Source organism: Prionailurus bengalensis, chromosome E3 (genome assembly GCF_016509475.1).
Source record: "Prionailurus bengalensis isolate Pbe53 chromosome E3, Fcat_Pben_1.1_paternal_pri, whole genome shotgun sequence".
NCBI lineage: Eukaryota > Metazoa > Chordata > Mammalia > Carnivora > Felidae > Prionailurus > Prionailurus bengalensis.
Window position 1 is genome coordinate 33,076,346 of NC_057357.1, and position 25,771 is coordinate 33,102,116.

At 38.0% G+C, this 25,771-nt stretch overlaps 1 protein-coding gene across 3 annotated transcripts in view; it reads right to left on the reverse strand.

Moving 5' to 3' along the window:
* The window catches only part of ATF7IP2 (activating transcription factor 7 interacting protein 2), a 58,858-nt gene that overhangs the window by 20,236 nt on the left and 12,851 nt on the right, over window positions 1-25,771 (reverse strand). For 2 of the 3 annotated variants that reach the window (XM_043560548.1, XM_043560549.1), the window contains exons 3-7: window positions 24,280-25,127; window positions 22,906-23,030; window positions 18,534-18,668; window positions 17,848-17,946; window positions 15,830-15,984 (exon numbers count right to left, since the gene is read on the reverse strand). In XM_043560548.1, the coding sequence (XP_043416483.1) occupies window positions 15,830-15,984; window positions 17,848-17,946; window positions 18,534-18,668; window positions 22,906-23,030; window positions 24,280-25,117 (1,352 nt within the window). In that variant the 5' untranslated portion in view covers window positions 25,118-25,127. Of the gene's footprint in view, window positions 1-15,829; window positions 15,985-17,847; window positions 17,947-18,533; window positions 18,669-22,905; window positions 23,031-24,279; window positions 25,128-25,771 lie in introns of those variants that run through there. The other variant, XM_043560550.1, reaches the window with a different exon arrangement.

Genomic DNA, 25,771 nt, shown 5'->3' on the forward strand with positions numbered 1-25,771 from the left:
TAACATTTCATAACTGACATGTTTTAATCTAACAATTGGGGGCAGAGGGAGAGAGATGATAAGTATACAATATACCTAAGTGTTCAACACATACAAGTCACTCTAACACGTATACTTGCCTTCATGAAAATTAAAAGTATAACTGAAAGAAACCCATTAAGACACTTAGACTCTTCCAGATACAGGACTATAACAAACAAAGCTATAACAAATTAGTTCTGCCACGATTCTACATTGTATCACTATAGTAGAAATAGTTACCATACATTTACTAAACTAAACAAAGTTGGTAAATGATGCTGATTGCGGTTACAGAATATCCTGAGTCCGAAGATTGTCTTCAGCTCCCATTTGACCCAGACTCCTTTCATGAGTTTATATTATTTTTTAAGTTTATTTATTTGAGAGAGAGGAAGGAAGAGAGAGAGAGAGAGAGAGAGAGAATGGGGGAGGAGGAGAGAGTGAGGGAGAGAGAATCCCAAGCAGCCTCTGGGCTGTCAGCAAAGAGCTCAATCTCATGAACCACGAGCTGAAATCAAGAGTTGGATGCTTAACCCACTGAGGCATCCAGGTGGCCTGAAATAAGAGAGGCCTAAACATAATTCCGTCTTTTCTTTTTTTTAAAGTAGGCTCCACCCTGGGCATGGGCTCCCACAGGCCTTAAACTCACAACCCCTGAGATCAAGACCTGAGCTGAGATCAAGAGTCAGACACTCAACCGACTAAGCCACCTAGGTGCCCCTACTACTTTCGTGAGTTTGATATTTAAAATCAGAATATTTAAGAAAATCTTGACAAAAATTTCATTAAGCCCATAAAACTGTTAGATGAATTTTCTATGCACAGAGTTACACCACTTTCTAAATTAAAAAAAATAATAATAATGTTTATTTGAGAGAGCCAGAGTGTGAGCAGGGGAGGGGCAAAGAGAGGGAGACACAGAATCCAAAGCAGGCTCCAGGCTCCAAGCTGTCAGCATAGAGCCCAATGTGGGGCTCAAACTCACAAACCGTGAGATCCTCACCAGAGCCAAAGTCAGATGCTTAACTGACTGAGCCACCCAGGCACCCCTACACCATTTACTTATAGATGTTTTAAATTTGAGCTTTTGTGGGACGCCTGGGTGGCGCAGTCGGTTAAGCGTCCGACTTCAGCCAGGTCACGATCTCGCGGTCCGGGAGTTCGAGCCCCGCGTCAGGCTCTGGGCTGATGGCTCAGAGCCTGGAGCCTGTTTCCGATTCTGTGTCTCCCTCTCTCTCTGCCCCTCCCCCGTTCATGCTCTGTCTCTCTCTGTCCCCAAAATAAATAAACGTTGAAAAAAAATTTTAGAAAAGACTATCTTTTTTCCAACAAATTACCTTGGGAATTTTTGTTGAAAACCACTGGATCATATGCATATTCTCTAACCTGTCCGCCGATTTGTAGGTCTATCCTAAACACCACCACATAAGTGCTGTCTTAATGACTATAACTTTATAGAAGTCTTTTTTTTTTTAATGTTTGTTTATTTTTGAGAGAGGGAGAGAGACAGAGTGTGAGTGGGGGAGGGGCAGAGAGAGAGGGAGACACAGAATCTGAAGCAGGCTCCAGGCTCTGAGCTTTGAGCACAGTGCCCGATGCAAGGCTCAAACTCACAGACCTTGAGATCATGACCTGAGTCGAAGTCGGACACTTAACCGACTGTGCCACCTAAGTGCCCCAACTTTATAAAAGTCTTAAACTTAGGTAGTGCATGTCTTTGAACTTTGTTCTTCTAACACTGCTTTCATCTTCTAGATCTTTTGCACTTTATGTAAGTTTTCAATCAGCCTGTTACTATCTATAAAAAAAAAAAATAGGCCACCAGGATTTTGATTGAGACTCCACTAAATGTATAGAACAATTTGGGTGAAGTGACATTAATAATGAATTTTCTGATTTGTAAACATGACATATCTCACCCTATATTTAGGTCTCCTTTAATTTCAGCAATTTCTTGTACTTTTAAAAACTAACAGATGAGTTTTTTAAGAGCAGCTTTAGGTTTATAGCAAAATTAAGTGGAAGTCCAGAGAGTTCCCATGTACTTATTGTCCCTAACCAATCTCCCGCCTACAACTTCCCCATCAAAATCCTATATCACGGTGGTATGCTTGTTACAGATGATGAACCTATTGACACATCATTATCATTGTCAAAGTCCACACTCTACAATTGGTTTCACTCTTCGTGAATATTCCATGAGTTCTGACAAATGTAAAATGATATATATCCACCATTATAGAACCATAGACAGTAGTTTCACTGCCCTAAAAGTCCCTGTGCTTCACCTATTCTTTTCTCCTCACTAACTCTCTGGTGGTATTTGATCCTTTTAGTGTCTCCATAGTTTTGTCTCTTCTAGAATGTCATGTAGTTAGCATCACAGTATATACAGCCTTCTCAAATTGACTTCTTTCATTTAACAATATGCATTTAAGTTTTTTCTGGATCTTTTCATAGTTGGAGAGCTCATTTCTTCTTGAGTATCGTGTAATATTCCATTGTCTTGAATGTATCGGTTTATTTATATAATGAAGGACACCTTGGTTGCTTCCAAGTTTTGGCAGTGACGAATAAAATTACATTTTATATGATTCTATTTTCTTTCCTTTCATAGCCTATCAGTTATACTTCTTTAGATGGTTCCCTTAGAGTCTATATGTTTACAATGAATCCAAGACTACTGGCAAATAACACTATGCTGCTTCACAAGTAGGGCAAGTACCTCCCAACAACAAAATATTCCTAATCTCTCCTGCCTTTGCCTTGTATCATTGCTATCATTCATTTCATTTAAACAAACACACACATACATAAATACACTGTTGCCATTGTTTCCAACAAACTCTTGTCAAATCACTTAATAAGATGAATAAAAGCTTGCGCTCTACCTTTGCTTATTACGTCTCTGACAATCTTCTTTTCTTTCTGTAGATCTGCTTTTCTGATTTATTTTCCTTCTCTGTAAAGAATTTTTAACATTTCTTGCAAGGCAGGTCTACAGGCAACAAGCACACTAAACTTTTGTTTGTCTGAGAAAGTCTGTATTTCTCCTTTGATACTGAAGGCGAATGTCACAGAGTACAGAATTTTAAGTTGGTGGTTTTTTGTTCTCTCAACATTTCACCCCACCCTCTTTGTGCTTACATCATTTCTAAGGAGAAGTTGGAGGTAATTCTTATCTTTGTTCAACTATGGGTAAGGTGTTTTTTTCCTCTGGCTTTTTTCAAGATTTTATCTTTGATTTTCGGAATTTTAAAAATCGTATGCCCAAATGTAGGTGTTTTTTTGTTTTTTTTGTTTTTTTTAATATTCATCCTGCTTGGTGTTTTCTGAGATTGCTGGTTCTGTGACTTGGTATCTAACATTAATTTGGGAGAAATTCTTCGTCATGATTGCTTGAAATATTACTTTTACTCCTTCTATCAGCCTCCTCCCCTTTTCTATCCTTCTGGTGTTCCCATTATGCTTATGTGCCTTCGTTTGTAGTTGTCCCAACTCCTTGGAGATTTCTGTTGTCTTTTTCTCTTTGCTTTTCTGTTTTCAAGCTTCTATTGTCATTCTCAAGCTGGGTGAAGCTTTCCTCAGGGATGTCCATTCTAACAAGCCCATCAAAGGCATTCTTGTTGCTGTTTTGATCTCCAGCACTTCTTTTTCATAAAATTTCCAGTTCTCTGCTTCCATTATCTACCTGTTCTTGCATTTTTTTTCTACCTTTTTTTTTCATTAAAGCCCTTAGCAAAGTGGTAATTTTTCAAAATTCCTAGTCTGATAGTTTGAACATTTCTGACTCTGCTTCTGATGCTTGTTTAAGTCTCTTCAAATCGTGTTTCTTGCCTTTTAGTGTGTCTTGTGATATTTTGTTGTTGTTGAAAGGGGGACATGATATACTGGGTGAAAGGAACTATGATAAAAAGGAAGTCGGTAATGCATTAATAAGACGGGGCAGGGAGGGGAAGCTTCTACTGGTCCTGTGATTAGCTCTCAGCTTTTAAGTAAGCCTGTGCCCTTGGAGTGTGGACTTCACTTGACCAGTGCTTCTCAGTCCCCGACACCCTTCAGGCAGGACAGGATGGCTGGAGCAGGTGGAGTTGGGTATTTACTTCCTCCAGATGGAAGGCCAGAGGGAGCAGGAACTGGACATTTCCTTTCCCCCAGGTAGGTTAACTTCTGGTAACAGTTTCTCTCTAGGACAGGCCTTGTCAAGAACAGAGTGCTCTGGTGTATTCTAGAAGCTTCCTTTCACCATCCGCCTCTATAAGCACGAGGGGATTTTTCTCCAGTATTCACCGTAAGGCCCTGGCAAAGCCCCACCTGGAGTTGCTAACTCTTGATTTGTCTACACTGAGCCTCTAGCAATTACAGTTTAGGTCTTCCTACCCTGGGACTGGTTCCCACGGAGTCTTCTGCTCTAGTTCCTGGATGTCGTGATGAATATTTCTGCCTGTTGTCCTCTCCATTGGGGGGGGGGGGGGACGTTGCTCTGTGACCTTACTTCTTCTCTAGTGCTTCTAAGAAGAGCTGTTGATTTTTTCAATTTGTTCAGCTTTTTACTTGTCGTTAGAAAGGAGTGACGACTCCCTGCATGCTGGATCACAAACCTGGTATCTACTTTGTAGTTTTGAAATTAGGTCTTACAGATATTTTAGTAATCTTAGCCCTATGTATATGTCAAAGAACATTAGTGTAAATAGGATGGATTTTAAATTTGAAATTCCAACTGTCTGTGGCCTGTATGCAGAAACACTGTATTAAACAGGACTTATGTAACACATATACACACATATACAGACACACACGCCATGTAATATAGAGGAACAGTATACTATATACACGCATATATACCCTATATGGAAACACAGAAAAATACTTTACATTACCCACATATTTACAATATCCAGCACTCTGCATCTCTTTACCTTTGCATAGATTCACATTTCCATCTGGTTTTGTTTTCCTTCTGCCTACAGAACTTCCTTTAACATTTCTTGCAGTGCAGGTCTGCTGATATATTCTCCACCCCCCTATATTCACCTTTTTTTAGTGGGAAAATGTCTGTTTCCCCCCACGTGTCTGAAAGGTATTTTCACAGGAGTGTAAAAATTTTAATGGGTCATTTTTCTTTCAATGCGTTAGAGATGTCCTCATTCCAATGCTTTAGAAATGCCTTCTAGTTTGCATAGCGCACAGCAAGAAGTCTCCTTATCTTATTTTTTTTGTTCCTTTCTATGTAATGAGTCTTTTCTCTCTGGCTGCTTTTAAGATCTTGTCACTGAGGCGCCTGGATGGCTCATTCGGTTGAGTGTCCAACTCTTGATTTCAGCTCAAGTCATGATCTTTCAGGTTCCTGGGATCGAGCCCTGTATAGGGCTCTGTGGTGACGGTGCGGAGCCTGCATGGGATTCTCTGTCTCCTCTCTCTGCCCCTCTCCCCGCTTGCATACACCCTCTTTCTCTCTCACACAATAAATAATACACACACACACACACACACACACACACACACACACACACGACTGCTTGATACTGTTCCAAAGGTCTCTGATGCTCTGTTCATTTTTTTCTTTTTTAGTCTTTTACCTCCCCATGCTTTTGTTTGAACAGTTTCTATTACTATTCCACTGTTTTTTAAATGAGTAATTATCTCTTCTGTTCTTAATCCTAATCAGTGTACTCTGCATTTACTGTGTTTTTCACCTCTAGAAGTTCAACTTGGGTGTTTTTGTTGTTGTTTTTTACATCCTCCATCTTCCTTTCTATCGTAGGACATGAACGCTATACAGGTTAATAGCTGTTTCATGTTGTGGTTGTCCATCAAACATACTGTTTCCAGGTCTGTTTCTATCATTTCAGTTTTCTCCTTGCTATGAATTATATTTGTGGCTACTTTGCATCCCTGGTAAAGGTGCCAGACATTTTAAAATTTACACTGTTGAGTGAGGGATGACATTTCATTCTTTCAAAGAATGCTGGACTTGATTCCGGCATGGAGTTAAATACTCAGGATTAGGTTCATCCTTGGTGTCCTTTCAGTTTTTTGGGAGTAGGTCCACTGCAGTTTTGAGGATGAAGCCAGCCCCACTATAGCATGCCCACCTAAAGACTCTACCTGGTGTTCATACTTTAAGTTTCTTCATTGTAGCCAGAGGGAAAGCAAAATGTTCCTACCCTGTACAATACCCAAGAAATGTTTGGTCTTCTTCTTTGCAATGGTTCTTTTCCCAGCCTCTTGAAGTTTCATCCTTTGCACGTAAAGATCTGTATTCAAACAATAACTCAAGAGGGTCCCTTTGCAAGTCATCAGACCTCTATCTTTACACACTTTCTTTTCATCACTGTTCTGCCTCACAATTCTAGCCAACTCAGACTTCCAAGTCTCTGATCTAAATGTAGACCAAGTGCACCTGGGTGGCTCAGTAGGTTAAACATTGGGTTCTTGGTTTCAGCTCAGGTCACGATCTCACAATCTGTGAACTGAGCCCCATGTTGGGCTCTGTGCTGACAGCGTGGAACCTGCTTGGGATGCTTTCTCTCTCCCCCTCTGTCCCTCCCCTGCTCACTCTCTCTTTCTCTCAAAATAGACAATTAACATGTAAAAATAAATAAATAAATGTAGCAAGACCTGTAGGCTGTTTGGGCTCTTCCTGCCCCTGTCTTTCAACCTGCGAAATGCCTCTGGGCAGTAAGCTTGAACACTGTAGGGTGCATTTCAGGTGCTTCCCTTTCCCCAGGGAACCCGGTCTTATGCTCCCTGTCGAACATTTCTGAACACAATTCTTTTTCTTTTTTAGTTTGGTTTTCTATTTGTTGACAACCAAAGAACAATTCCTGCAGTAATTAATACTTCATGGACAGAAGTGAACATTTCCTACATGCTCCCTTTAGTTTTGTGAAATCAACTGGTTTAAATGCACATTTTAAAGCAGATTTAATTCAATAATTTTCCCCCAAATTTATCAATAAGAGAGTCTAATAGCCATCATTTCTAAGTTCAGTAAATAAAAACAAATGTTTAGATCGAAATTTGATCAAGAACATTTTAATCTTCTATCCACTTTTGGTCTCTAACAAAACTGTTTTGTATGTATTTCTTTCTACTAGTGATAGTGATCATATGGTTGAAAGATTGATAACTATATTTATTTTGTTGCTTAACCATAAGCAATTCTTTTCAGCTGTTCATTACACCAGAGTCAAAATCTCTTTATCAATCTCAAAATTCTTCATTTAACATTTGTAAAGTATTTCTAGTATTTTTTTTTAAGTTTATTTATTTAGGTAATCTCTATCCCCTTGTTGGGGCTTGAAAACTATAAGTCACATGCTCCTCCAACTGAGCCACCTAGGCAACCCAAATACAGTACAGTGCTATTTTAGGAGTCTAAGAAACCAAGCAGAAGACTTTAAAAGAGTGGAATTTTTGGCTTTTTCACTGGGCTGGGGTGGTAAAAACTGCAATTTGAGACCCACTAAAGTGGAGGGACCTAGTGAATGCTCCAAGCTTTCAGCCAGGAATCCATGGAGGGCTAGGTTTTTTGTTTTGTTTTGTTTTGTTTAAGTTTCACATATGTTTGTTCCATAGAAAACAAAACAAAACAAAACAAAACAAAACAAAACAGAGGGCTATGTCTTAAGAGCCAGAGTGAACGAAAGGTAGAAGGAACCTTGCCACATTCACAACAAGCCTAAATTTATACCATTCTCTGAGGAGCTTAGGTGACCAGGCCCTACTCTGCCAGAGGACAGAATGAACCTTGTGTACAGTATGATATCATTCCAGAGCCTCACCAATTTTTCAGAAATTATCAAGTGTGCCAAAAAACAGAATCAAATGACCAGAAACTGACAGAACAGCAATAGCAACAGTTACACAGATGATGTGGATGCTGGAGTTTTAACACAAGGACATTAAAAAAACTATAATTAATACTTTTAAGAATAGTGAGGAAAGACAGAGATATAGTTAAAGCCAGATGGAACATTCATCAGAAAAGCAGAAACTATGGAAAAAAAAGACTACACTGAAACTAACAAGTCAATTCATATAAAGACACAATTAAGAAAGTGGAAGGACTTGGGACTAGAAAAAGGTATTCATTGTAAACGTATCTGACAAAAAAACGTAAGACAGGCAACTCAAAGGGAAAACATGCAAAAGTCTTAGAGAAACTTCATAAAAGGTATTAGAATGGCTCACAACCATAACATTGTACTTCACTACATTATTAGAAGGAAATATAAATTCAAAACCAATACGTGGTGTCATCAACGTACCAGTGTGGCGAAGCAAAAAAGAGAATATCAAGTGATGGCAAGGATATGGGAGAACAACCACCTCATTATCCTTTCCAATGGAAATACAGCTTTGGTATGACTTCCCTGGTAAAGTGTTTGGTAATATCTATTAAACCTGAAAGTACATATATACTCTAGGACCTACCAATTCCATTTCCAGGCAACAGAAATGTGTGTATGTATGTTCACCAAAACACATGTAAAGGAATGTTCATAACAGCACTACTCATAATTTCCCCAATCTGCAAACAAACCAGGTGCCCGCGAATAAGTAAACTGAGGTATATTCATATGATGAACATTATACAGAAAAGAGAATGAACACATCATTGCTGCTCAGTGGAGCATGGATGAGCCTCACAGCATATAATGTTGGACAAAACAGGCAAGACACCAAAGTGTTCCCTGAGTCTGACTCCATTTCTATAAAGGTGAAAACCAACCAAAAACTTAGGTTAAAAGTTCAGATAGTGTTACTTAGGTCGCTCTGGTAGGAGCACGATTGGTGATTAGGAGTGAGGCATGAGGCAGAATGGATTGCACTGGTTTGACCCAAGAGATAGTTACAAAATGTTTTTATTTTCTAAGCTATACATTAGCCAAGCTATACATTTATCTTTTGTAGTTTTCAGTGGGCATTGTCAATTAACTTAATTTTTAAAAATTATTTATATAAATGTATGTGTATATATATGCATGTAGAAAAGTGTGTCTGTTTGTGTGTGTATATAAACTGTTAATACTTACCCTGAGAAGCTAATCTGTGTATCTGCACATTGAAGATTGGAATCCCATGACCATTCAAAGACATGTGACTTTTATAAAACTGTTCTACTGACTGATACCAGTGATGGCTGGTTTTTCTTTTTTTTTTTTTTTTAATGTTTCTTTGTTTATTTTTGAGAGAGAGCACAAGTGGGAGAGGAGCACAGAGAGAGGGAGAGAGGGAATCCAAGCAGGCTCCAGCTGAAGAGCGGATTAATAAACTGGAAAATAGGTCAATAGGAAATATCCAGACTGAAGCCTGGAGAACAGAAGACATGGCGGCTACAGAGAACCAAGTAATTGAAATACCGGAGGGGAGAAGAGATGGAATGGCGCCGAAGGAATATCTGAAGAGACAATGGCCAAGATTTTTCCAAAGATAGTGGAAGATATAAAGCCAGATTCATGAAAACAGTGAGTCCCAATCGAGATAAATTAAAAACCAAACAAACACTAAACCCAAGCCCCCACAACTAGCATCATAGTGCACCAATGAAAACCAAAGGTAAGTAGGATATCTTAAAAGCAGAAATACAGACACGATCTTTGAAGAAACAACAATCAGACTGAAGCTAACTTTTCAACAGAGATGACAGAAGTCAGAGGTAAAGACATCTTGAAAGTTCTGAAAGCAAATAACTACCTACAAGTCAATACCTATATTAAAATAGTCTTTAAAAATATAGACAAAATGAGGGTACCCAGGTGGCTCAGTCAGATAAGCATCTGATTTCTGCTCAGTTAAGCATCTGACTTCTGCTCAGGTCTTGATCTCATAATTCATGAGTTCGAGCCCCACATCGGGCTCTGCGCTATGTGGAGTCTGCTTGGGATTCTCTCTCTTTCTCCCTCTCTGCTCCTCCCCCACTTGCGCTCTGTCTCTCTCTCTCTCTCAAATAAATAAACTTAAAAAAAAAAAAAGACAGAATGGCATTGTTTCCAAACCAAAAAAACCTGACAAAATTTATCTTGAGCAAAATTAAAAAAATAAATAACAAAGTTCTTCAGGCAGACGGAAAATTACCGCAGATCAAAAGACAGAAATACAGGAAGAAATGAAGAGCAACAGGAGTGGTAAATATGTGGTAACTCTGAGTAATGACTGTAACAAAGCAGTGATACCAGGCGCCTGGGTGGCTCAGTCGGTGAAGCATCCGACTTCCACTCAGGGCATGATCTCACAGTCCATAAGTTCGAGCCCCATGTCGGGCTCTGTGCTGACAGCTCAGAGCCTGGAGCCTGCTTGAGATTCTGTGTCTCCCTCTCTCTCTGCCCCTCCCCTGCTCATGCTCTGCCTCTCTCTGTCTCAAAAATAAATAAAAACATTAAAAAGAAACAACAGTGATACTGTCTTGTGAGATTTAAAATACAGAGGACTTTGAACAACAAGGGTTTGAACTGTGCATGTCCACTTACGGGTGGAAATTTTTTCGATCAATAACATACAGTACCCCAAGTGTATTTTCTCTTATGATTTTTAATATTTTTTCTCTAGATGGCAGTACTGTAAAAATACAGTATATAATATATAGTACATACAAAATGTTTAATTGTTTGTTTTAAGTAAGGCTTCCAGTTAACAGTAGGCTATTAGTAGTTAACATTTTGGGGGAGTCAAAAGTTATGTGTGAAGTTTTGTGCGTGGGGTCGACGCCGCATTATTCGAGTGTCAACTGTAATGTAAAATGAAAATGTGTGAAAACACAAAAGATGGAGTGAGAGCAGTAAACGGAGTTACAGGGTTCTAAGGTCAAGCACTGCCTACAAAATGGCAGAGGTAGCAATTCATATGAGATTCTGATTACTAGAGTCAAGGATCCAAATCTGATCTTTAGGGCAATTTCTAAAAGAACAATGAAGATGTGTAATTAACAAGGTAATGGGGAAAGAGGAAAACAAGATTGATTCAAAAGGCTAAAATAGCGACCAACACACAGACACAGACAAGGGAGAAGGAGCATAAAATAGATGGAATGAAAGAGAACAGGAGAAAGACTGTAGTTCTGAACCCACGTATTTCAGTAAGATTACATTAAGCATAAATCTAGATTTTCTAATAAATAGGCAACTATTTTCAAATTGGGTTTAAAACACATGTTTAATTTAATAATTAAAAAGCTAGCACCTATGTAACCACCGCTCAGGTAAATATATTTTATATGATCAGCATTTCAGAAACCCACGTGCCTCTATCCTGTATTACAAATCTCCTCCATAAATAGCATTTGTAGTGCTAATTTCTTTGTTTTATTCTTTAGGTTCACCATCTAGCCTTGAATTCCTACATAATGTACTTCTATTTTTCTGGCTATTTTTGACATTCATTTGAACAGAATCGAACCATTCAATGTTTTTACGGGAGTAACTCAGTTGCATGTGACTGCAGTTCCTCCGTTTCCACTAACGTACAGAATTCCACTGTGCGGATTTACTGTAATTTATTCACTTCAAGTGTAGATGGGCTTTTTTTTCTTTCTCGTTTTTGCCTATTATGGAAAATGCTAATAAATGTTCCTCTGCATATATCCTATTGCACATTTAAAGGGCATGTTTCAAAGGATAGGAATGTGAGGTCAAATGATGGTCAGATCTTCAGTATTCCTAGATAATGCCAAATTTTTTCTAAAGCATTATACCAATTTGCTCTTCTAACAACAACATTTTAAACAGTCAGTTCCCTTTATTTCAAAGCCTCTCCAATACATCTGGTGTTGTTGGATTTTTCAGTGTTTACTTTTCCTTACCTGATATGAAATGACAGCTCATAGTGGCTTTAATTTGCATTTCCCTGATTACTAATGAAAATGAGCACCTTTTCATATGTTTATTGGTCATTTGGAATTCCTCTTTTGTGAAATACACATACAAGTCTTTTGCTCATTTTCCTTTTGTATTACCTGGCTTTTACTCACTGAAACTCTTTTATATATATACTCTGGGTACTAGTCCTCAGTAGGTTCTATGTGCTGCATATGTCTTCTTCACCTTGATGGCTTGTCTTCTCACTAAAATTATAGTGCCTTGAGAGAAGAAGTTTCCAATTTGAATGTGGTAAATCCAAAAAAAAAAAGATTTAATGTGATCAATTTTTTCGCTTATTGCAAAGGTATTTGTGTCTTAAGAAATCTTTCCTTATCTGAAGTTCATGGAGACATTCTATATTACCTTCTAAAAGCTTTATAATTCTCCTTTCGTTATTTAGTTCCTAATCCACATGAGGATGATCTTTATGTATAGCCTGATATAGGGATCCAGTTTCTTTCATATTTCCCTCAACAAGAGTAGCAAAGTAACTGCACTATTTACTAAGTCCCTCATGTCCCAGATGATGTGCCATACATTCTCCATCACTGATCACATGTGTGTGTGTGTGTGTGTGTGTGTGTGTGTACACATAGGTTTCCGGATTCTCCATTTGTCTATCACTCATATCACATTATCCTCATTATTGCAGTTTAGTAGTGTCCTGACATCTGATGGCAAACTCCTTCCTTTGTGTTTCTCTAGTTGATGGACATCTTGGGTTTCTTAATCTACTGCATTTACGCACACATTTTAGAAATGAAATCATCTTGTCAAGTTCCACAAAATTACACACTGGGGAACTGATTGGAATTGCACTCCATAAATTAATTTGAACAAATGTGAGAACATTCTACAAATACTGCATTGGGCAACTCATAAACATAGTACATTTCTCCAGTGAATTTTTCTTAAAATCTCTGGAAGTTTTGTTCATTTTCTTCAGTTATTACATGTCTTATTGAATGTATTCCTAGCTTAGCTAATGGCTGTATTTGGTGCTACTGTATTGGTGTGGTATCTTTAAAAAATATCTTATAATTCCCTACTTGTTTGTATCAGGTATACAGGAATATAACTGATTTCTTACACATTTGAGATTGGCAATGTTGCTAACCTCTTAGTAATCCTAATAATGTATCTGTAAGTTATGTTGCATTTCCTACATTATAATCCTACCCTAATCATCCAAGGATAGCAATAATATTTTTTCCTTCTTTTTAAACCCTCTAGATTTTGACTTCTTTTTCTTCCATTAGCCAAGAGATCCAGGAGAAGGTTAAAGTGATGACCGCAGGCATCCTTCTATTTTATATCTTAAAGGAAATCCTTCCAATATTTCACCATCAGATCTGTTTTAGGGTTTTTGCAGATATTCTTTATCAGATTAAGGATGTTACCTCCCTATTCCAAGTTTGCCAGGAATTTGGTTTTTAATCATCAACAGGTATTTTGTCAAATCCGACCTCTATTGAGTTAACAATGATTCTTGTCCTGGCAAATTACATTCACTGATTTTTTTTATTGTTGAACCAACCTGGCAGGATTGCTGTGACAGACTCAACTTTTATAAATTATTGGACTCGGCTTACTAGTGTCTTGTTTAGGATATCTGTGTCTGTTTTGTGGGTAAAAGTGGACTGTAGGTTTCCATTTCTGTAAAATGTTAAAATTGACTTTGTATCAGAATTGTGTTAGATTGTAGTATCTAGTCTCATAAAATGAACTCAAGTATTTCCTCTTTTCTTATTCTTTGGAAGAGTTTAACACTGGTGTTGTTTCTTTCTTCGGTGTTTTTAAAACTCACCACTGAATCCATCCATCCAGGTCAAGTTATACACACTTGTTAGCATGGCTGCCTAGGACAAGTTCCATAAATGGCAGATTCTTCATGACAGAGCATAAGGTAGATTGTTCTTATCAGATAAAGCCACAAACAAATTTGCCATATTGGTCTACAAAATACTATTTTCATGGGGTCTTCACTTTTCAACTTCTATCACTAGCATTTTATTTTTCTTTTTAGTCACTTGATGAGTTTCAGCACACACATTAAGAGGTAGTAACAACAGGGACGCCTGGGTGGCTCAGTCGATTAAGCGGCCGATGTCGGCTCAGGTCACGGTCTGGCAGTTTCGTGGGTTCTAGCCCCGTGTGCGGCTCTGTGCACTGACTGTGCAGAGCCTGCTTAGGATCCTCTCTCTTGCTCTCTCTCTCTCTGCCCCTACCCTGCTCACACTCTCTCTCTCAAAATATTTTTTAAAAAATTGAAAAGAAAAAAAGAAGTAGTAACAACAAAGACTCGATGAAACGGGACTCCTGGGGCGCCTGGGTGGCTCAGTCGGTTAAGCGGCCGACTTCGGCTCAGGTCATGATCTCGCGGTCCATGAGTTCAAGCCCTGCGACGGGTTCTGTGCTGACAGCTCAGAGCCTGGAGTCTGTTTCAGATTCTGTGTCTCCCTCTCTCTGACCCTCCCCTGTTCATGCTCTGTCTCTCCCTGTCTCAAAAATAAATTTAAAAAAAACGTTAAAAAAAAAAAAACGAAATGGGACTCCTGCCTTCATAAACTAAATAAATGCTTTCTTCATAGCAGCTTCCTGGCTCAAAACTAAAATGAATATTAGGAATATTAGGAATGTAAGGGTTTCTTCCGAGGAGTCAAAACTGCATGTAAATTCCCAAATACCAAGAATCTGCTGCAAATGGTGTAGATTTGGGATGCTTCTCCTTTTTTTGCTGCCTCCTTGGGTATGTGCAGTTCTCTGGAGAAAGGGTGTTGTTCTTCAAATAATGGCCATCCTTTATTTATTTTTGGTTATATATTTTTCTCTTTTTAAAAGCTGGAGTATAATTTAACATATAAAAGTAAAACCTGAGGACATTTTAAGGAGTTAATGTTAAGAATAAATAAATAGTATTATAAAGCTCCAAAACTGTTCAAAATCACCAAAGAGAAGAATTCACTAAAATGCCCCTCCCCCCATCATCTATCTAGGCTGGAATCAGTAATCGTCTTTCTTTGTTAAACCTAATGATTTCTTCCCTACCAGCCCCAAATCTTTTAGACAAGATCAGGGGTTCCAGGTCTTGGATGCTTTTTTTTTTTTTTAAGTTTATTCATTTTTGAGAGATACAGACAGAGCATGAGCAGGGCAGAGAGAGAGAGAGAGAGAGAGAGAGAGAGAGAGAGAGAGAGAGAGAGAGACACAGAGAGAGAGACAGAGAGAGAGAGAGACACGGAATCCAAAGCAGGATCCAGGCTCTGAGCTGTCAGTACAGAGCTCAATGCGGGGCTCGAACTCATGAACTGTGAGATCATGACCTGAGCTGAAGTCAGATGCTTAACTGACTGAGCCACCCAGGCTCCCCTTGGATGTTTTTTTTAGACAAGGAAGTTAGTCTGTTCACTCTAATTTGAAGTTGCCATGACACTGCTTTCAACCTCTAAGAAACTAATAATTTCAGGCACTTCTTCTCCACTCTTACTTTCCTAGCCTTAGTCTTCTCTGTAATTTTTGTAAGCCACTGTTCCACAGGACCTTGACTTTTCCGTGTGTAGAACAAAAACCACAGGAGTGATCAAGTGACCACACTGGTCCCCATACCAAAGCTGGAACACAGCATAATGGAAAACCCAATCCCCTAGTCAATTCTAAACTTGACTTAGTATTGTTTTTCTTTTTAAGTAAACCCTACTCCCAATGTGGAACTCGAACCCACTACCCAGCGATCAAAAGTCACATGTTCTACCGACTGAGCCATTCAGGTGCCCATATTTAGTAAAAACCACCATGTAAAACAACAATGATAAAAGTCCTGGATAACCAATTCCATTCCTTCACAACAGACAAGGATGAATGTGAACATTTAAGCTGTTTTACGCTTGAGAAACATAGGTTTACAAGCATCTACTTAGTTAAGTATGCATTTTTATAGAAACGCCTACCTTTCAGAAACAGCATCATGTTTCCTTGATAAATTAATCTTTTCACTCGCATTTTGTGAAGGGTTAGCAGATTCAGAGTTCACCGAAGTCTTTCTTTTATCTGGACTACTGACTGACTCTGGGCTCTTATCCAAATTCGTCTCTGAATTTGTAACCTGTTAATTGGGTGAGGGGAAAGCACTGAAAGGGAGTGGAGTGTTACCACTTATATTCTTCCACACACAACTACTAGGTAAACTTTCACCTGGAAAATGTTCTCAAGATATTCCCGAATACATATGGCAAAACATACGTTAAGTTATACGTATTTCGATGGCTAATGACAATGATTGCAGTTTCTCTGCCAAAATGAATTTGAAAAATACTTCTAGGAAATAAAAATGATAGTAACAAATGAACTTGTTAGCTTGCGTGGAAAAGAAAAATAAATACCTAAGTACTTATACAACATTTTATTCCTATCAGACTATGTTATAGGAACTCAGAAACATTAAACTTTAATAAGCAAATTTTTACTTTCATTATACTTCTAATAATAAGTGAAAACCAGAAATAAATCAAATTTCCAACTTGTTCTTCCAGTTGGTGAGTTTTGTTTAAAACTTGGAAGCTGAAGTACTTAGTACATGCTTTGGTTGAGAACTTACAGTATTTTTTTTTTAAGTTTATTTATTTTGAGGGTGGGGGAGAGAGAGGGACAGAGAGAGAGAGAACTTGCTGACAGCGCAGAGTTTGATGTGGGGCTCAAACTCACAAGCCGTGAGATCATGACCTGAGCTGGAGTTGGACACTTAAGTCGACTGAGCTAGCCAGGTGCCCTGAGAACTTGGAGTACTTAAAATATCTGTGTTAGTTGGGGCCCCTGGGTGGGTCAGTGGGTTAAGCATCAGACTCCTGATTTTGGCTCAGGGCATGATCTTACTGTTTTGTGGGTTCAAGCCCCATGTCAGCCTCTGTGCTGACAGCTCAGGGCCTGGAGCCTGCTTCGGGTTCTGTGTCTCCCTCTCTCTCTGCCCCTTCCCTGCTCATGCTCTATCTCTCTCTCTCTCTCAAAAAGAAATAAACATAAAAAAAATTTTTAAAAAAAGGACAAGAAAATTTTGTCAATCATTTGTCAACACATTCAACAACTTAGATAAAATGGTCACATTCCTTGTGAAGGTAACTTACAAAACTGACACGAGATCAAAGAGGAAAATGTAAATTGCCCCATACCTATTAAAGAGTTGCATTTCGAGAAAAAGTCTCTCTATAAAAAAAGCTCTCGCCCAGACAGTCTTCAGAGATGGATTCTATCAAACATTTAAGGCAGTAACAAAAATTTTACCACAAACTTCCAGGGAACAGGGGTAGGAATGCTTCCCAATTCATTTACTGAGGCTAGCTACCATAAATACGATACCAAAGAAAATAAAGACACTACAAGGAAAAAACTCAGTGAACGTACATTGAAGATTAGATTCAAATTTTATATAAAAAATATAAACAGATGCCAAACTCCAATGATACCCTTGCTGAAATATTTTGGAAATACATTCTGCTACAAAACACGTTAGTATTTAAGAATGCACCAAATATAAAGATGGCTTAGGAGATGAATGGATTGACAGATATATGACAAAAATCAACACATAAAAATAGTAAAGGTAGAATTTAGATGGAGTGTATACAAGTGTTCATTGTTACATTTTTTCAACTTTGCTGTAGTGTGTGTTTTAAATTCTTTATCATGATAAAATGGTGGGGATGGGAGCAGTCTAGGTAATCACAAATCACCTCTCTACTCACTTTATTTTCCTTTATTTTTTACCTCTCCACTCACTTGATGAAAGAAATATAAGTGGCATTTGGAGGATACTCTGCAGACTATCTTCTCCAGAGACAGCATCATAAGAACATTCCAAAAACAAATGTATTGTCTTTAAAGCCGACATTTCCTTTCTTAAAATCCAACTACCTGTAATGTGGGTCAGTGAGGTAATTAAAACTTAAGCAAGACACACCATGTTTATACCAACCTTACAGGCCGTGTTATTGGTTAATACATTTGGTTCCAAGCAATTCTTTTGAGTTTGCAATACTGTTTTAATGCGTCTTTGAAGTTTGGATATTTTTGCCTAGAAGAAAAAGAGAAAAACAAATATGAAACCAGAGTACTAAATAATATATAGAGATGAAGGGAAAACTATGTATTTGCCAAAGTAGTCTTCTAACAGGTAGCCACCCAAGTAAATGAGAAATTCTTATATAAGCAAAGATTTAAATCATGTTTAATGCTGATATACCATTTAAGAATGGAAGATAAAAACCCTAAACTTCTAACTGAGCCACAGTAACACTCATGTCGGTACAAACACCAATCAGCAAGTAACCTTAGAAAAGGAGAACCAAACAAACCCCCCGAGACAGTTTGAAACAGGCTGTAGGAGCTCTAATACAGAATATGTTTTGAATTAAAACACAACTGCCTATGTATTAGGTCAATCGACACAGAATTACTGACAACAGAATAGCACAGAATAATATTTCTAAAAGTATCTCACAAGGGCCACTATTGCTAATAGATTCTATCGCCTCTGGTATAGTACATAATGCTTGTGGTCAAGGATCAGACTTGGGTCTGCTTTATTGTTTCCGTTTCCTAACAGGTAAAATATCACTACATTCCACTTCCAAATTAAATCAGATGAAATTAGAAACTTACGAAGAGTTCATCAGCTACTGCTTCATGTTTATTCCTGCACTGTGTCCTCCCAATGCGTTCGGTCAGTTCTTTCAGTTTGTTATCAAATAGTTTGTAGTTTACACTATAGATCTCCTGTCGAATCAAATGTTTGACCTAGAATTAAAAAAAAAAAAACCCAAACACCCCATGTTTCAAGTTGAAAAACAATTTTATTTTCTACCCCTTCAAAACATCTTTGCTCTTTTTTGGATTTACTGTAACCAATAAAATATACTTTTTTTTTCATATTTTTATGTTTCTATGTATATGACTGTATGCGTAAGTTTTATAGAAGTTCGAATATCAAATTCAGCAAGACACACCATCTATGGAGATGTTAGAAAAAATTAAATGTCGTCTCCCAGTGCTAATTTTAGTTTCCTGTAGTTTCAGCTGAATTCCATAATATATATTAAAGGAAAGGTAAAAGCCTATATCCCATTTATATATATTTTTTTTTATTTTTTTTTTAATGTTTATTCATTTTTGAGAGACAGAGCAAGAGAGCGTGAGCAGGGGAGGGGCGAGAGAGAGGGAGACACAGAATCCCAAGCGGGCTCCAGGCTCCAAGCGGTCAGCCCAGAGCCTGACCCGGGGCTTGAACCCACGAACTGTGAGATCGTGACCTGAGCCAAAGTCGGACACTTAACCGACTGAGCCACCCAGGCGCTCCCCCATTTATATTTTTTAATAAGCATAACTGAAAGCTGTATTCCATAAAAAGGATCTCTACCTATCTGAAAACCAGAGCTCAATGAACATGGCTGGTTGGTCTGTAGTAAATCTGAAGCAGATTATGGAAGTCTGAGCCTTGGCCCAGTCATTAACAAGCTACATGACCTTTGGGAAGTCACAATATCTCTCGGCTTCATTTTCTTTGTCCACATAGGGGTAGATAATACAATGCTGAACAAATGATCCTCATAGGATTTTTATAATACGAAAGGTTAATATGTGAAAGAGCTCCATAAAATAGAAAATAGTGAATTGGCATAAAGGAAATAAATATGCAACATAATCCACTTTACTTGCATAGGTTTTTTTAGGGGGTGACTTTCCTATTGTTAAAACTGAAAGAGGCCAGAACAATTAGGTAGTGACTAATGCCGTTTGGCATAAAACATGCTATCCTAACAGTCTGTAGTAGCTATCACACGAAACATTAATGCATTTCATTGTCTGGCTGTTTTTTAGAAAACAGGCTGGCCTATTTTCAGGGAGTATAATTAATCTCAATGCCCACGGCTATGAAAAGCTCTGTCGAGCCATATATTCAGAAACATCCACTGTACCTTTTTGAACCTGTAACCTCCTGTAAGCCACTTTCCTAACACAGTAAGTAGTCTCTCTTAATAACAAAACCTGTCATGATACACTTAAGGTATTTATTGGTAATATTTGTATTTTCCCCCATAAATTCTTGTTTCTTGGTGTCTGAAATTAGAACACAAAGCTTCTATGTTAACTCTTTTATACTGGTATCACCTGGATGATTTCTCATATTCAGCAATTTTATGTGATTATTCCTAAGGTTCTTCCTTCACATTTCCAACCGTTCTTACTCTTCAACATTATCATCTACTTGATTTTTTCTGTAATGCTTAACATTTCTTCAGTGGTTTTCTCAATATTAGGCACGACTGTCATTTTCACTTTCAAACTTTTAAGTATTTGATTAAACTAGTAAGTGCTCAAAATAAGTATATTATATAAATAAGTGCTCAGAAAAACATACTATTTTTTACTGTCGGGTGTTACCTGTTACCCATGTGTGGTTTTTATGGGTTACGGCATACTTGCCAGTTCAATGGCTGGGTCAGTATGTAAAGCTCATACTGAGATGAATCTTGGAGAAACTATCTAAATGTTCTGAATATGGAAATAGCGTTTTGCTAACAAGTGGAGGCCACACAGTATTTGCGAACCTTCCCTGGTGACGAAGAACCATTATGGGACATTTGTTAACATCACAGATTCCTAGGCCCTACCCTGAATTCACCAACTAGAACTGCCTGGAAAAAGGCCTGGAAAGCTGTATAATTAACAGGCACCACGAGTAATTCTCAGGTAAGTGTGAGAAAAAAGGAGCCTCAAACAACAGTCTTCAACTATTAGTGAGCCCAGTAAAAACCACAATTTAACCAAGCAAGTATTCCTGGTGATTCAGATGGAGGCCTACTCTTAAAACTTGGTTATTTAAAAGGACTAACTGCCCACCTACAGGTGATTACTCTTGGTTAGAGCGGACATTTGTTCTCATTTAGTGGTGATGTTCCTGAAGAACGAGGAAGATGTAATAACCTCCACCAAATACCTCATAAATGTCTTGTGCTGATGGTAATGTGTCCAAAATTATGGTATCAGATGCAAATCCTAGGTACAATTTGCAGATGGCAGTCAAAGTAGCCTAGAGCTTGGAGAAAGACTGGCAATTATGCATTTCCAATCTGCCCCAACTTCCTAGGATGAGGAACTCCACCTATCTATGGGTAGATGAATAACTTGGACTTTAGAAGAAAAACCCCTCCACTTCAATAATTTAATTGAAATCAGTGAGGCCAAGATCCTTACAGAATCTCAAGAGAGAAGAGTCAACAGCTCTGGGACTCTCTCAGGGAAGAACGATGTCAGAATGGTAGGACCTATTCTACTGGGAATCAAACAAGAAAAATAAATAGGTATGGTTTAGAGAGTTAACTGTTTGAACAGGAATTAAAATATCAAGGGATGGAAAGCTAGCTGTTTAGAGATAGGTAAAAAGATAGTAATTAGTTGAAACCCAAGATATTTCCGAAGAATGTGCAAGAAAACTTTTGGCGGGGGGGACTGACAAAACAAAATAGACTGCATTCCTTAAACCTTACTTGGAAGGACCATTTTCTGTGTCAACTCAGACCATGTATTTTGTGAGACAGATAACAATAATGAATGAAAATTGTAATCTTCCCCTGCCAGTGAAACCAAAATGATACAAAGATTAAATTTGTCTTTATATGTCCCTATCAGAACTTATTTCTAGGGGCACCTGGGTGGCTCAGTCAGTTGAGTGTCCGACTTCGGCTGAGGTCACGTTCTCACACCTCTTGAGTTCGAACCCCGTGTCAGGCTCTGTGCTGACACCTTAGGGTCTGGAGCCTGCTTCGGATTCTGTGTCTGCCTCTCTCTCTGCCCCTCCTACACTCTCTCTCAAAACAAAAACAAAAACAAAAAAAAACCCACTAAAAAAAAAAAAAGAACTTCTTTCTAAATTCAGCTACTAATCACCGAAGTAAGACACAGCTGGAATCCACAACCTTTTTCGTAAGCTAGATCTATGCTTACCATAATTTTGCTACCCCCCTCCTGCAAATAATAGAGTTATGTACATATTAGAGTTTCCTTTGGTCTTCCTGGAAGAAAAGACTAGGAGGAAAGGGAAAAACTGCTGATTGGCTTTCATGCTGGTTCTGCATGAGTCTTTCAATAAGGTTTCCATTTATTTATTATGTGAATACATATTCATATAATACATAACCATATAACCGTAATGGTCTCTTTTAGAAAACAGTAGTGCTTTTGTTCCTGAAACAGCAGGATAGTTTGGCTTGGGGCTTTGTGGTCCATTATAGTTGACAGACATTAATCTACCATATAATGACTTTTGGGTGAACAATTCCAGTGGTAGCAAAACAGTAAAATATGATTGTTGTAATAGGTCCTGTAATGAAGACCTTTTTTATTAAAATTAAAGCTCATTACACTTAAACTCAGAGTTGATCAGACGTAGGAAACTGTAGTACAATGAAATAAAATGGGGCAAAAATGAAAGCAAAACGTGCACTTGATGATGCTATACAGCAAATGGTCAGACAATGCAACATTTCTGTGTAAACCTGGAAATCAGGGCAAGTAAAACTGAATGCAACTGGACTTTATGATGGAGACTTCTGGGCTGTCAGAGTCTATGAAGTGGTCAATTGTGACAAGGTATACCAACAGCTGTAGCTGCAGATCAGAGGACCCCATGACCAGGACAAAAGAGATCCGGCAAAGCTGAAGGTCATGCAGTGTCTTTCAAGGAAATTTAAATGTAATATGACTAAAAAGGCCATTCTCTTTCTACTACAGCACTCTACCTCCATGTGATTCTCCAGGTTGCTCTGCATAGGGTTATATTCGATTCATTAGAGATGGTAAAGTAAACAATGATCTTTTCCCTGATACCTCCATCTGTTGATTCCGTTTTCACACACCACCTTTGCACCAAGTCAAAGTCACCTGTACTATACATCATTGTGGAGATCAAGTAACTTTTACCATTTCTTATTAATCAGAAGTTTCTGAAGCAAACATATATGCCCTGATATTTTACCTGTTCCAGCAATGCTGTTTGCTTTTCCAGAGCTACACAAATATTTTCATCAATTTGCTCTGAAGTTTTCAGGCGCTTAACATGTTCTTTTTTTTCTGAAAACATCCTCTTCTTTTGATTATGGCCTTGGGGAAATGGAAAGATCAGAGGTAAAAACATTCCTTCTAAGGAAAGAAACAGGGGAATTCTCTAATCTAGTGACCAAAATGTGACCAAGGCAACATTTTTTAGCAAATGTAATCGTATAAAAACTTCCGACAAACTAATCCCCCCCCCCAAAAAATGATTGTCTTAGGTTTTTACGTAGGGTTCTGGTCTCAGATGCACTTTCCCGTCAACCTTATTTAGTGCCTATTTAACACCAACAAAAACTGAATTATAGCATTTAATCCTCTAGTTACTTACGTGGTCTTACAGTATTTTTATAAAGTTACTTAGGCAGTCTGACCTATTTCAATATGTGATACTATTATTATTTTTAATTTTAAATCCATCTTGTTTAATCATCACTACGAAGCCTAGACAAGAACACAAAATTTCTCCTGCGAAATCGGTTTTTTCTTATATTTCATTAACCTACAAAAACATTCTACTTCTAACGAAATTTACTTTTGCTATTTGATTTGGTAGCTCTAGAACATCACTGGTTAATTATTTGACGTTTCTCTGTCACTCTATGCACACACATGTATATGCTCATGTGTATATACCCTTATTACCTATCAGCTTATACTTGGCATATGATTTCCAGGTCAATTCTATGGAAAGAAATGAGTTCACCAATGATTAAAAAAACACACTCTTTCAACTAGCCTTCTTATTAACCTAATAAATAAATCTTCAAAATAAGAAAAGATGTAGGGGTGCCTGGGTGGCTCAGTCAAATGAGCATCCAACTTCGACTCAGGTCATGATCTCACAGTTCATGAGTTCAAGCCCCACGTTGGGCTCTGTGCTGACAACTCGGAGCCTGGAGCCTGCTTCAGATTCTGTGTCTCTCTTTCTCCCTCTGCCCCTACCCCACTCGTGCTGTCTCTCAAAAATAAATAAACATTACAAAAAATTAAAAATAAAAAAGAGATGTAGATGAAATAAACCAAACAACTGCCTTAAACCACCTTTTGATTTCTTTGTACTCTTAAGGGAAAGCGACTGATTCCTTCTTTGCCAGAATTTATTTTCCTTTGGGTATGGAAAATACTATTTCCCCTCCTCACCCTAAATGGTTCAGAAACAAGATACTCTAAAACAATTATCATTATTTACTCTTTCTCTTGACTATATGTAGTCTACTGTTTCTACATCTGAGGCTAAAAAAATCCCCCAAAAGGAAAATGACTCATTTCTCCAAAAGATGCTTAAGTATGCACTTACTGTTATTACTATCTGTGTCGAGTGCTGATGGCCACGTTGAGTCTGCATTGTCACAATTTGAAATGCTGGAATGACCGGTTCTACAGGATTCTTCACTTTTCAAGATGTCAGCAGGACAGTTACTGGAGATGACTGAATTCACCAACTTAGGTATTTTATCAAAAGGCACAAAATGGGTATCTGAACTTAAAATGTCACTTTGTCTTTTATCATGTGACTCGGAAATGGGGTTCGTTTCTAAATGGGAAACAATCTTGTCGATTCTCTTATCATCCAAGGTGTTTACTGTAGATTTTGGTATTGGAACCATACCACTGCATAAACTGGACGGACAACAAATGGATTTCAGATCACAATCCTCTTCACGTTGTTCAAAATAGGACCTTGTTACCTCTGTCTGACATTCAAAATGATTTTTAGAAGTGTTTTGTGAATCTTTTGTCTCTTGTGTAAAGGGTTTCCCAGAAGATTCTATTGTTTTACTTGGCTTTTGGGAAGGGCACACAACTTGTTCTTGAGTGTATTCTGATCTTGTTTCTGAATCAACAGTTTCTAATGGTTTCATTATATTCTGAGACAAAACTTTACTTTTCACCGAGCATACTGAATTTTTATTAGAGTCCAGCAAAGAAGCAGCATTTTCAGACTGTCCATATATGCTCCTTACGACACTGGTATTTGAATTCTGATTACCACTTGACATATTATTCCCACTTGCTGTTTTCAGTGCTTCGACATTCTTTGACTTATTCAGGATTTCTACTTGCTTCCGGCAACTTGCAGGCATTGTTTTTTTGGCTTTTAGTATCTTCCGCTTACTTCTATCTGGACTTACCATCTTTTATATCCTAAAATTTAAAATACCATATTTAAGTACTTCTCTCTAATAGACAAAAGCTTATTTTTTTGCAGTACTAAAATTAGGGTCAGACTATCTCTGAAGAGACAGGTAATTTTCTTGAAAATTACATCCATTTCCATCTGTCATTAAAATGTACAAGTAATTTTAATTTTAGTCTATAAATCTAAACTATGTAAAACCCAGACTTCATATTGCCAGTAAGCCTCTACTTGATACTAAGTCTGATAATTTTATCCAGCCACTTTTTGTGGTATTACCTCACTGCTGTAACCATTAAAGTCTGGTGTCAACAATCCAAACAGGCCATTCTTTACATAATCTAAAGACTGAACTGCATTTCTTCATAAAAACAAAACTCAATGTTTTGCAAAGAATTTTGGATTTTCTCCACATAATGGCACCTTCTTTTTTTTTTTTTTTAATTTTTTTTAAAAAAAAATTTTTTTTTTTTCAACATTCATTTATTTTTGGGACAGAGAGAGACAGAGCATGAACGGGGGAGGGGCAGAGAGAGAGGGAGACACAGAATCGGAAACAGGCTCCAGGCTCCGAGCCATCAGCCCAGAGCCCGACGCGGGGCTCAAACTCACGGGCCGTGAGATCGTGACCTGGCTGAAGTCGGACGCTTAA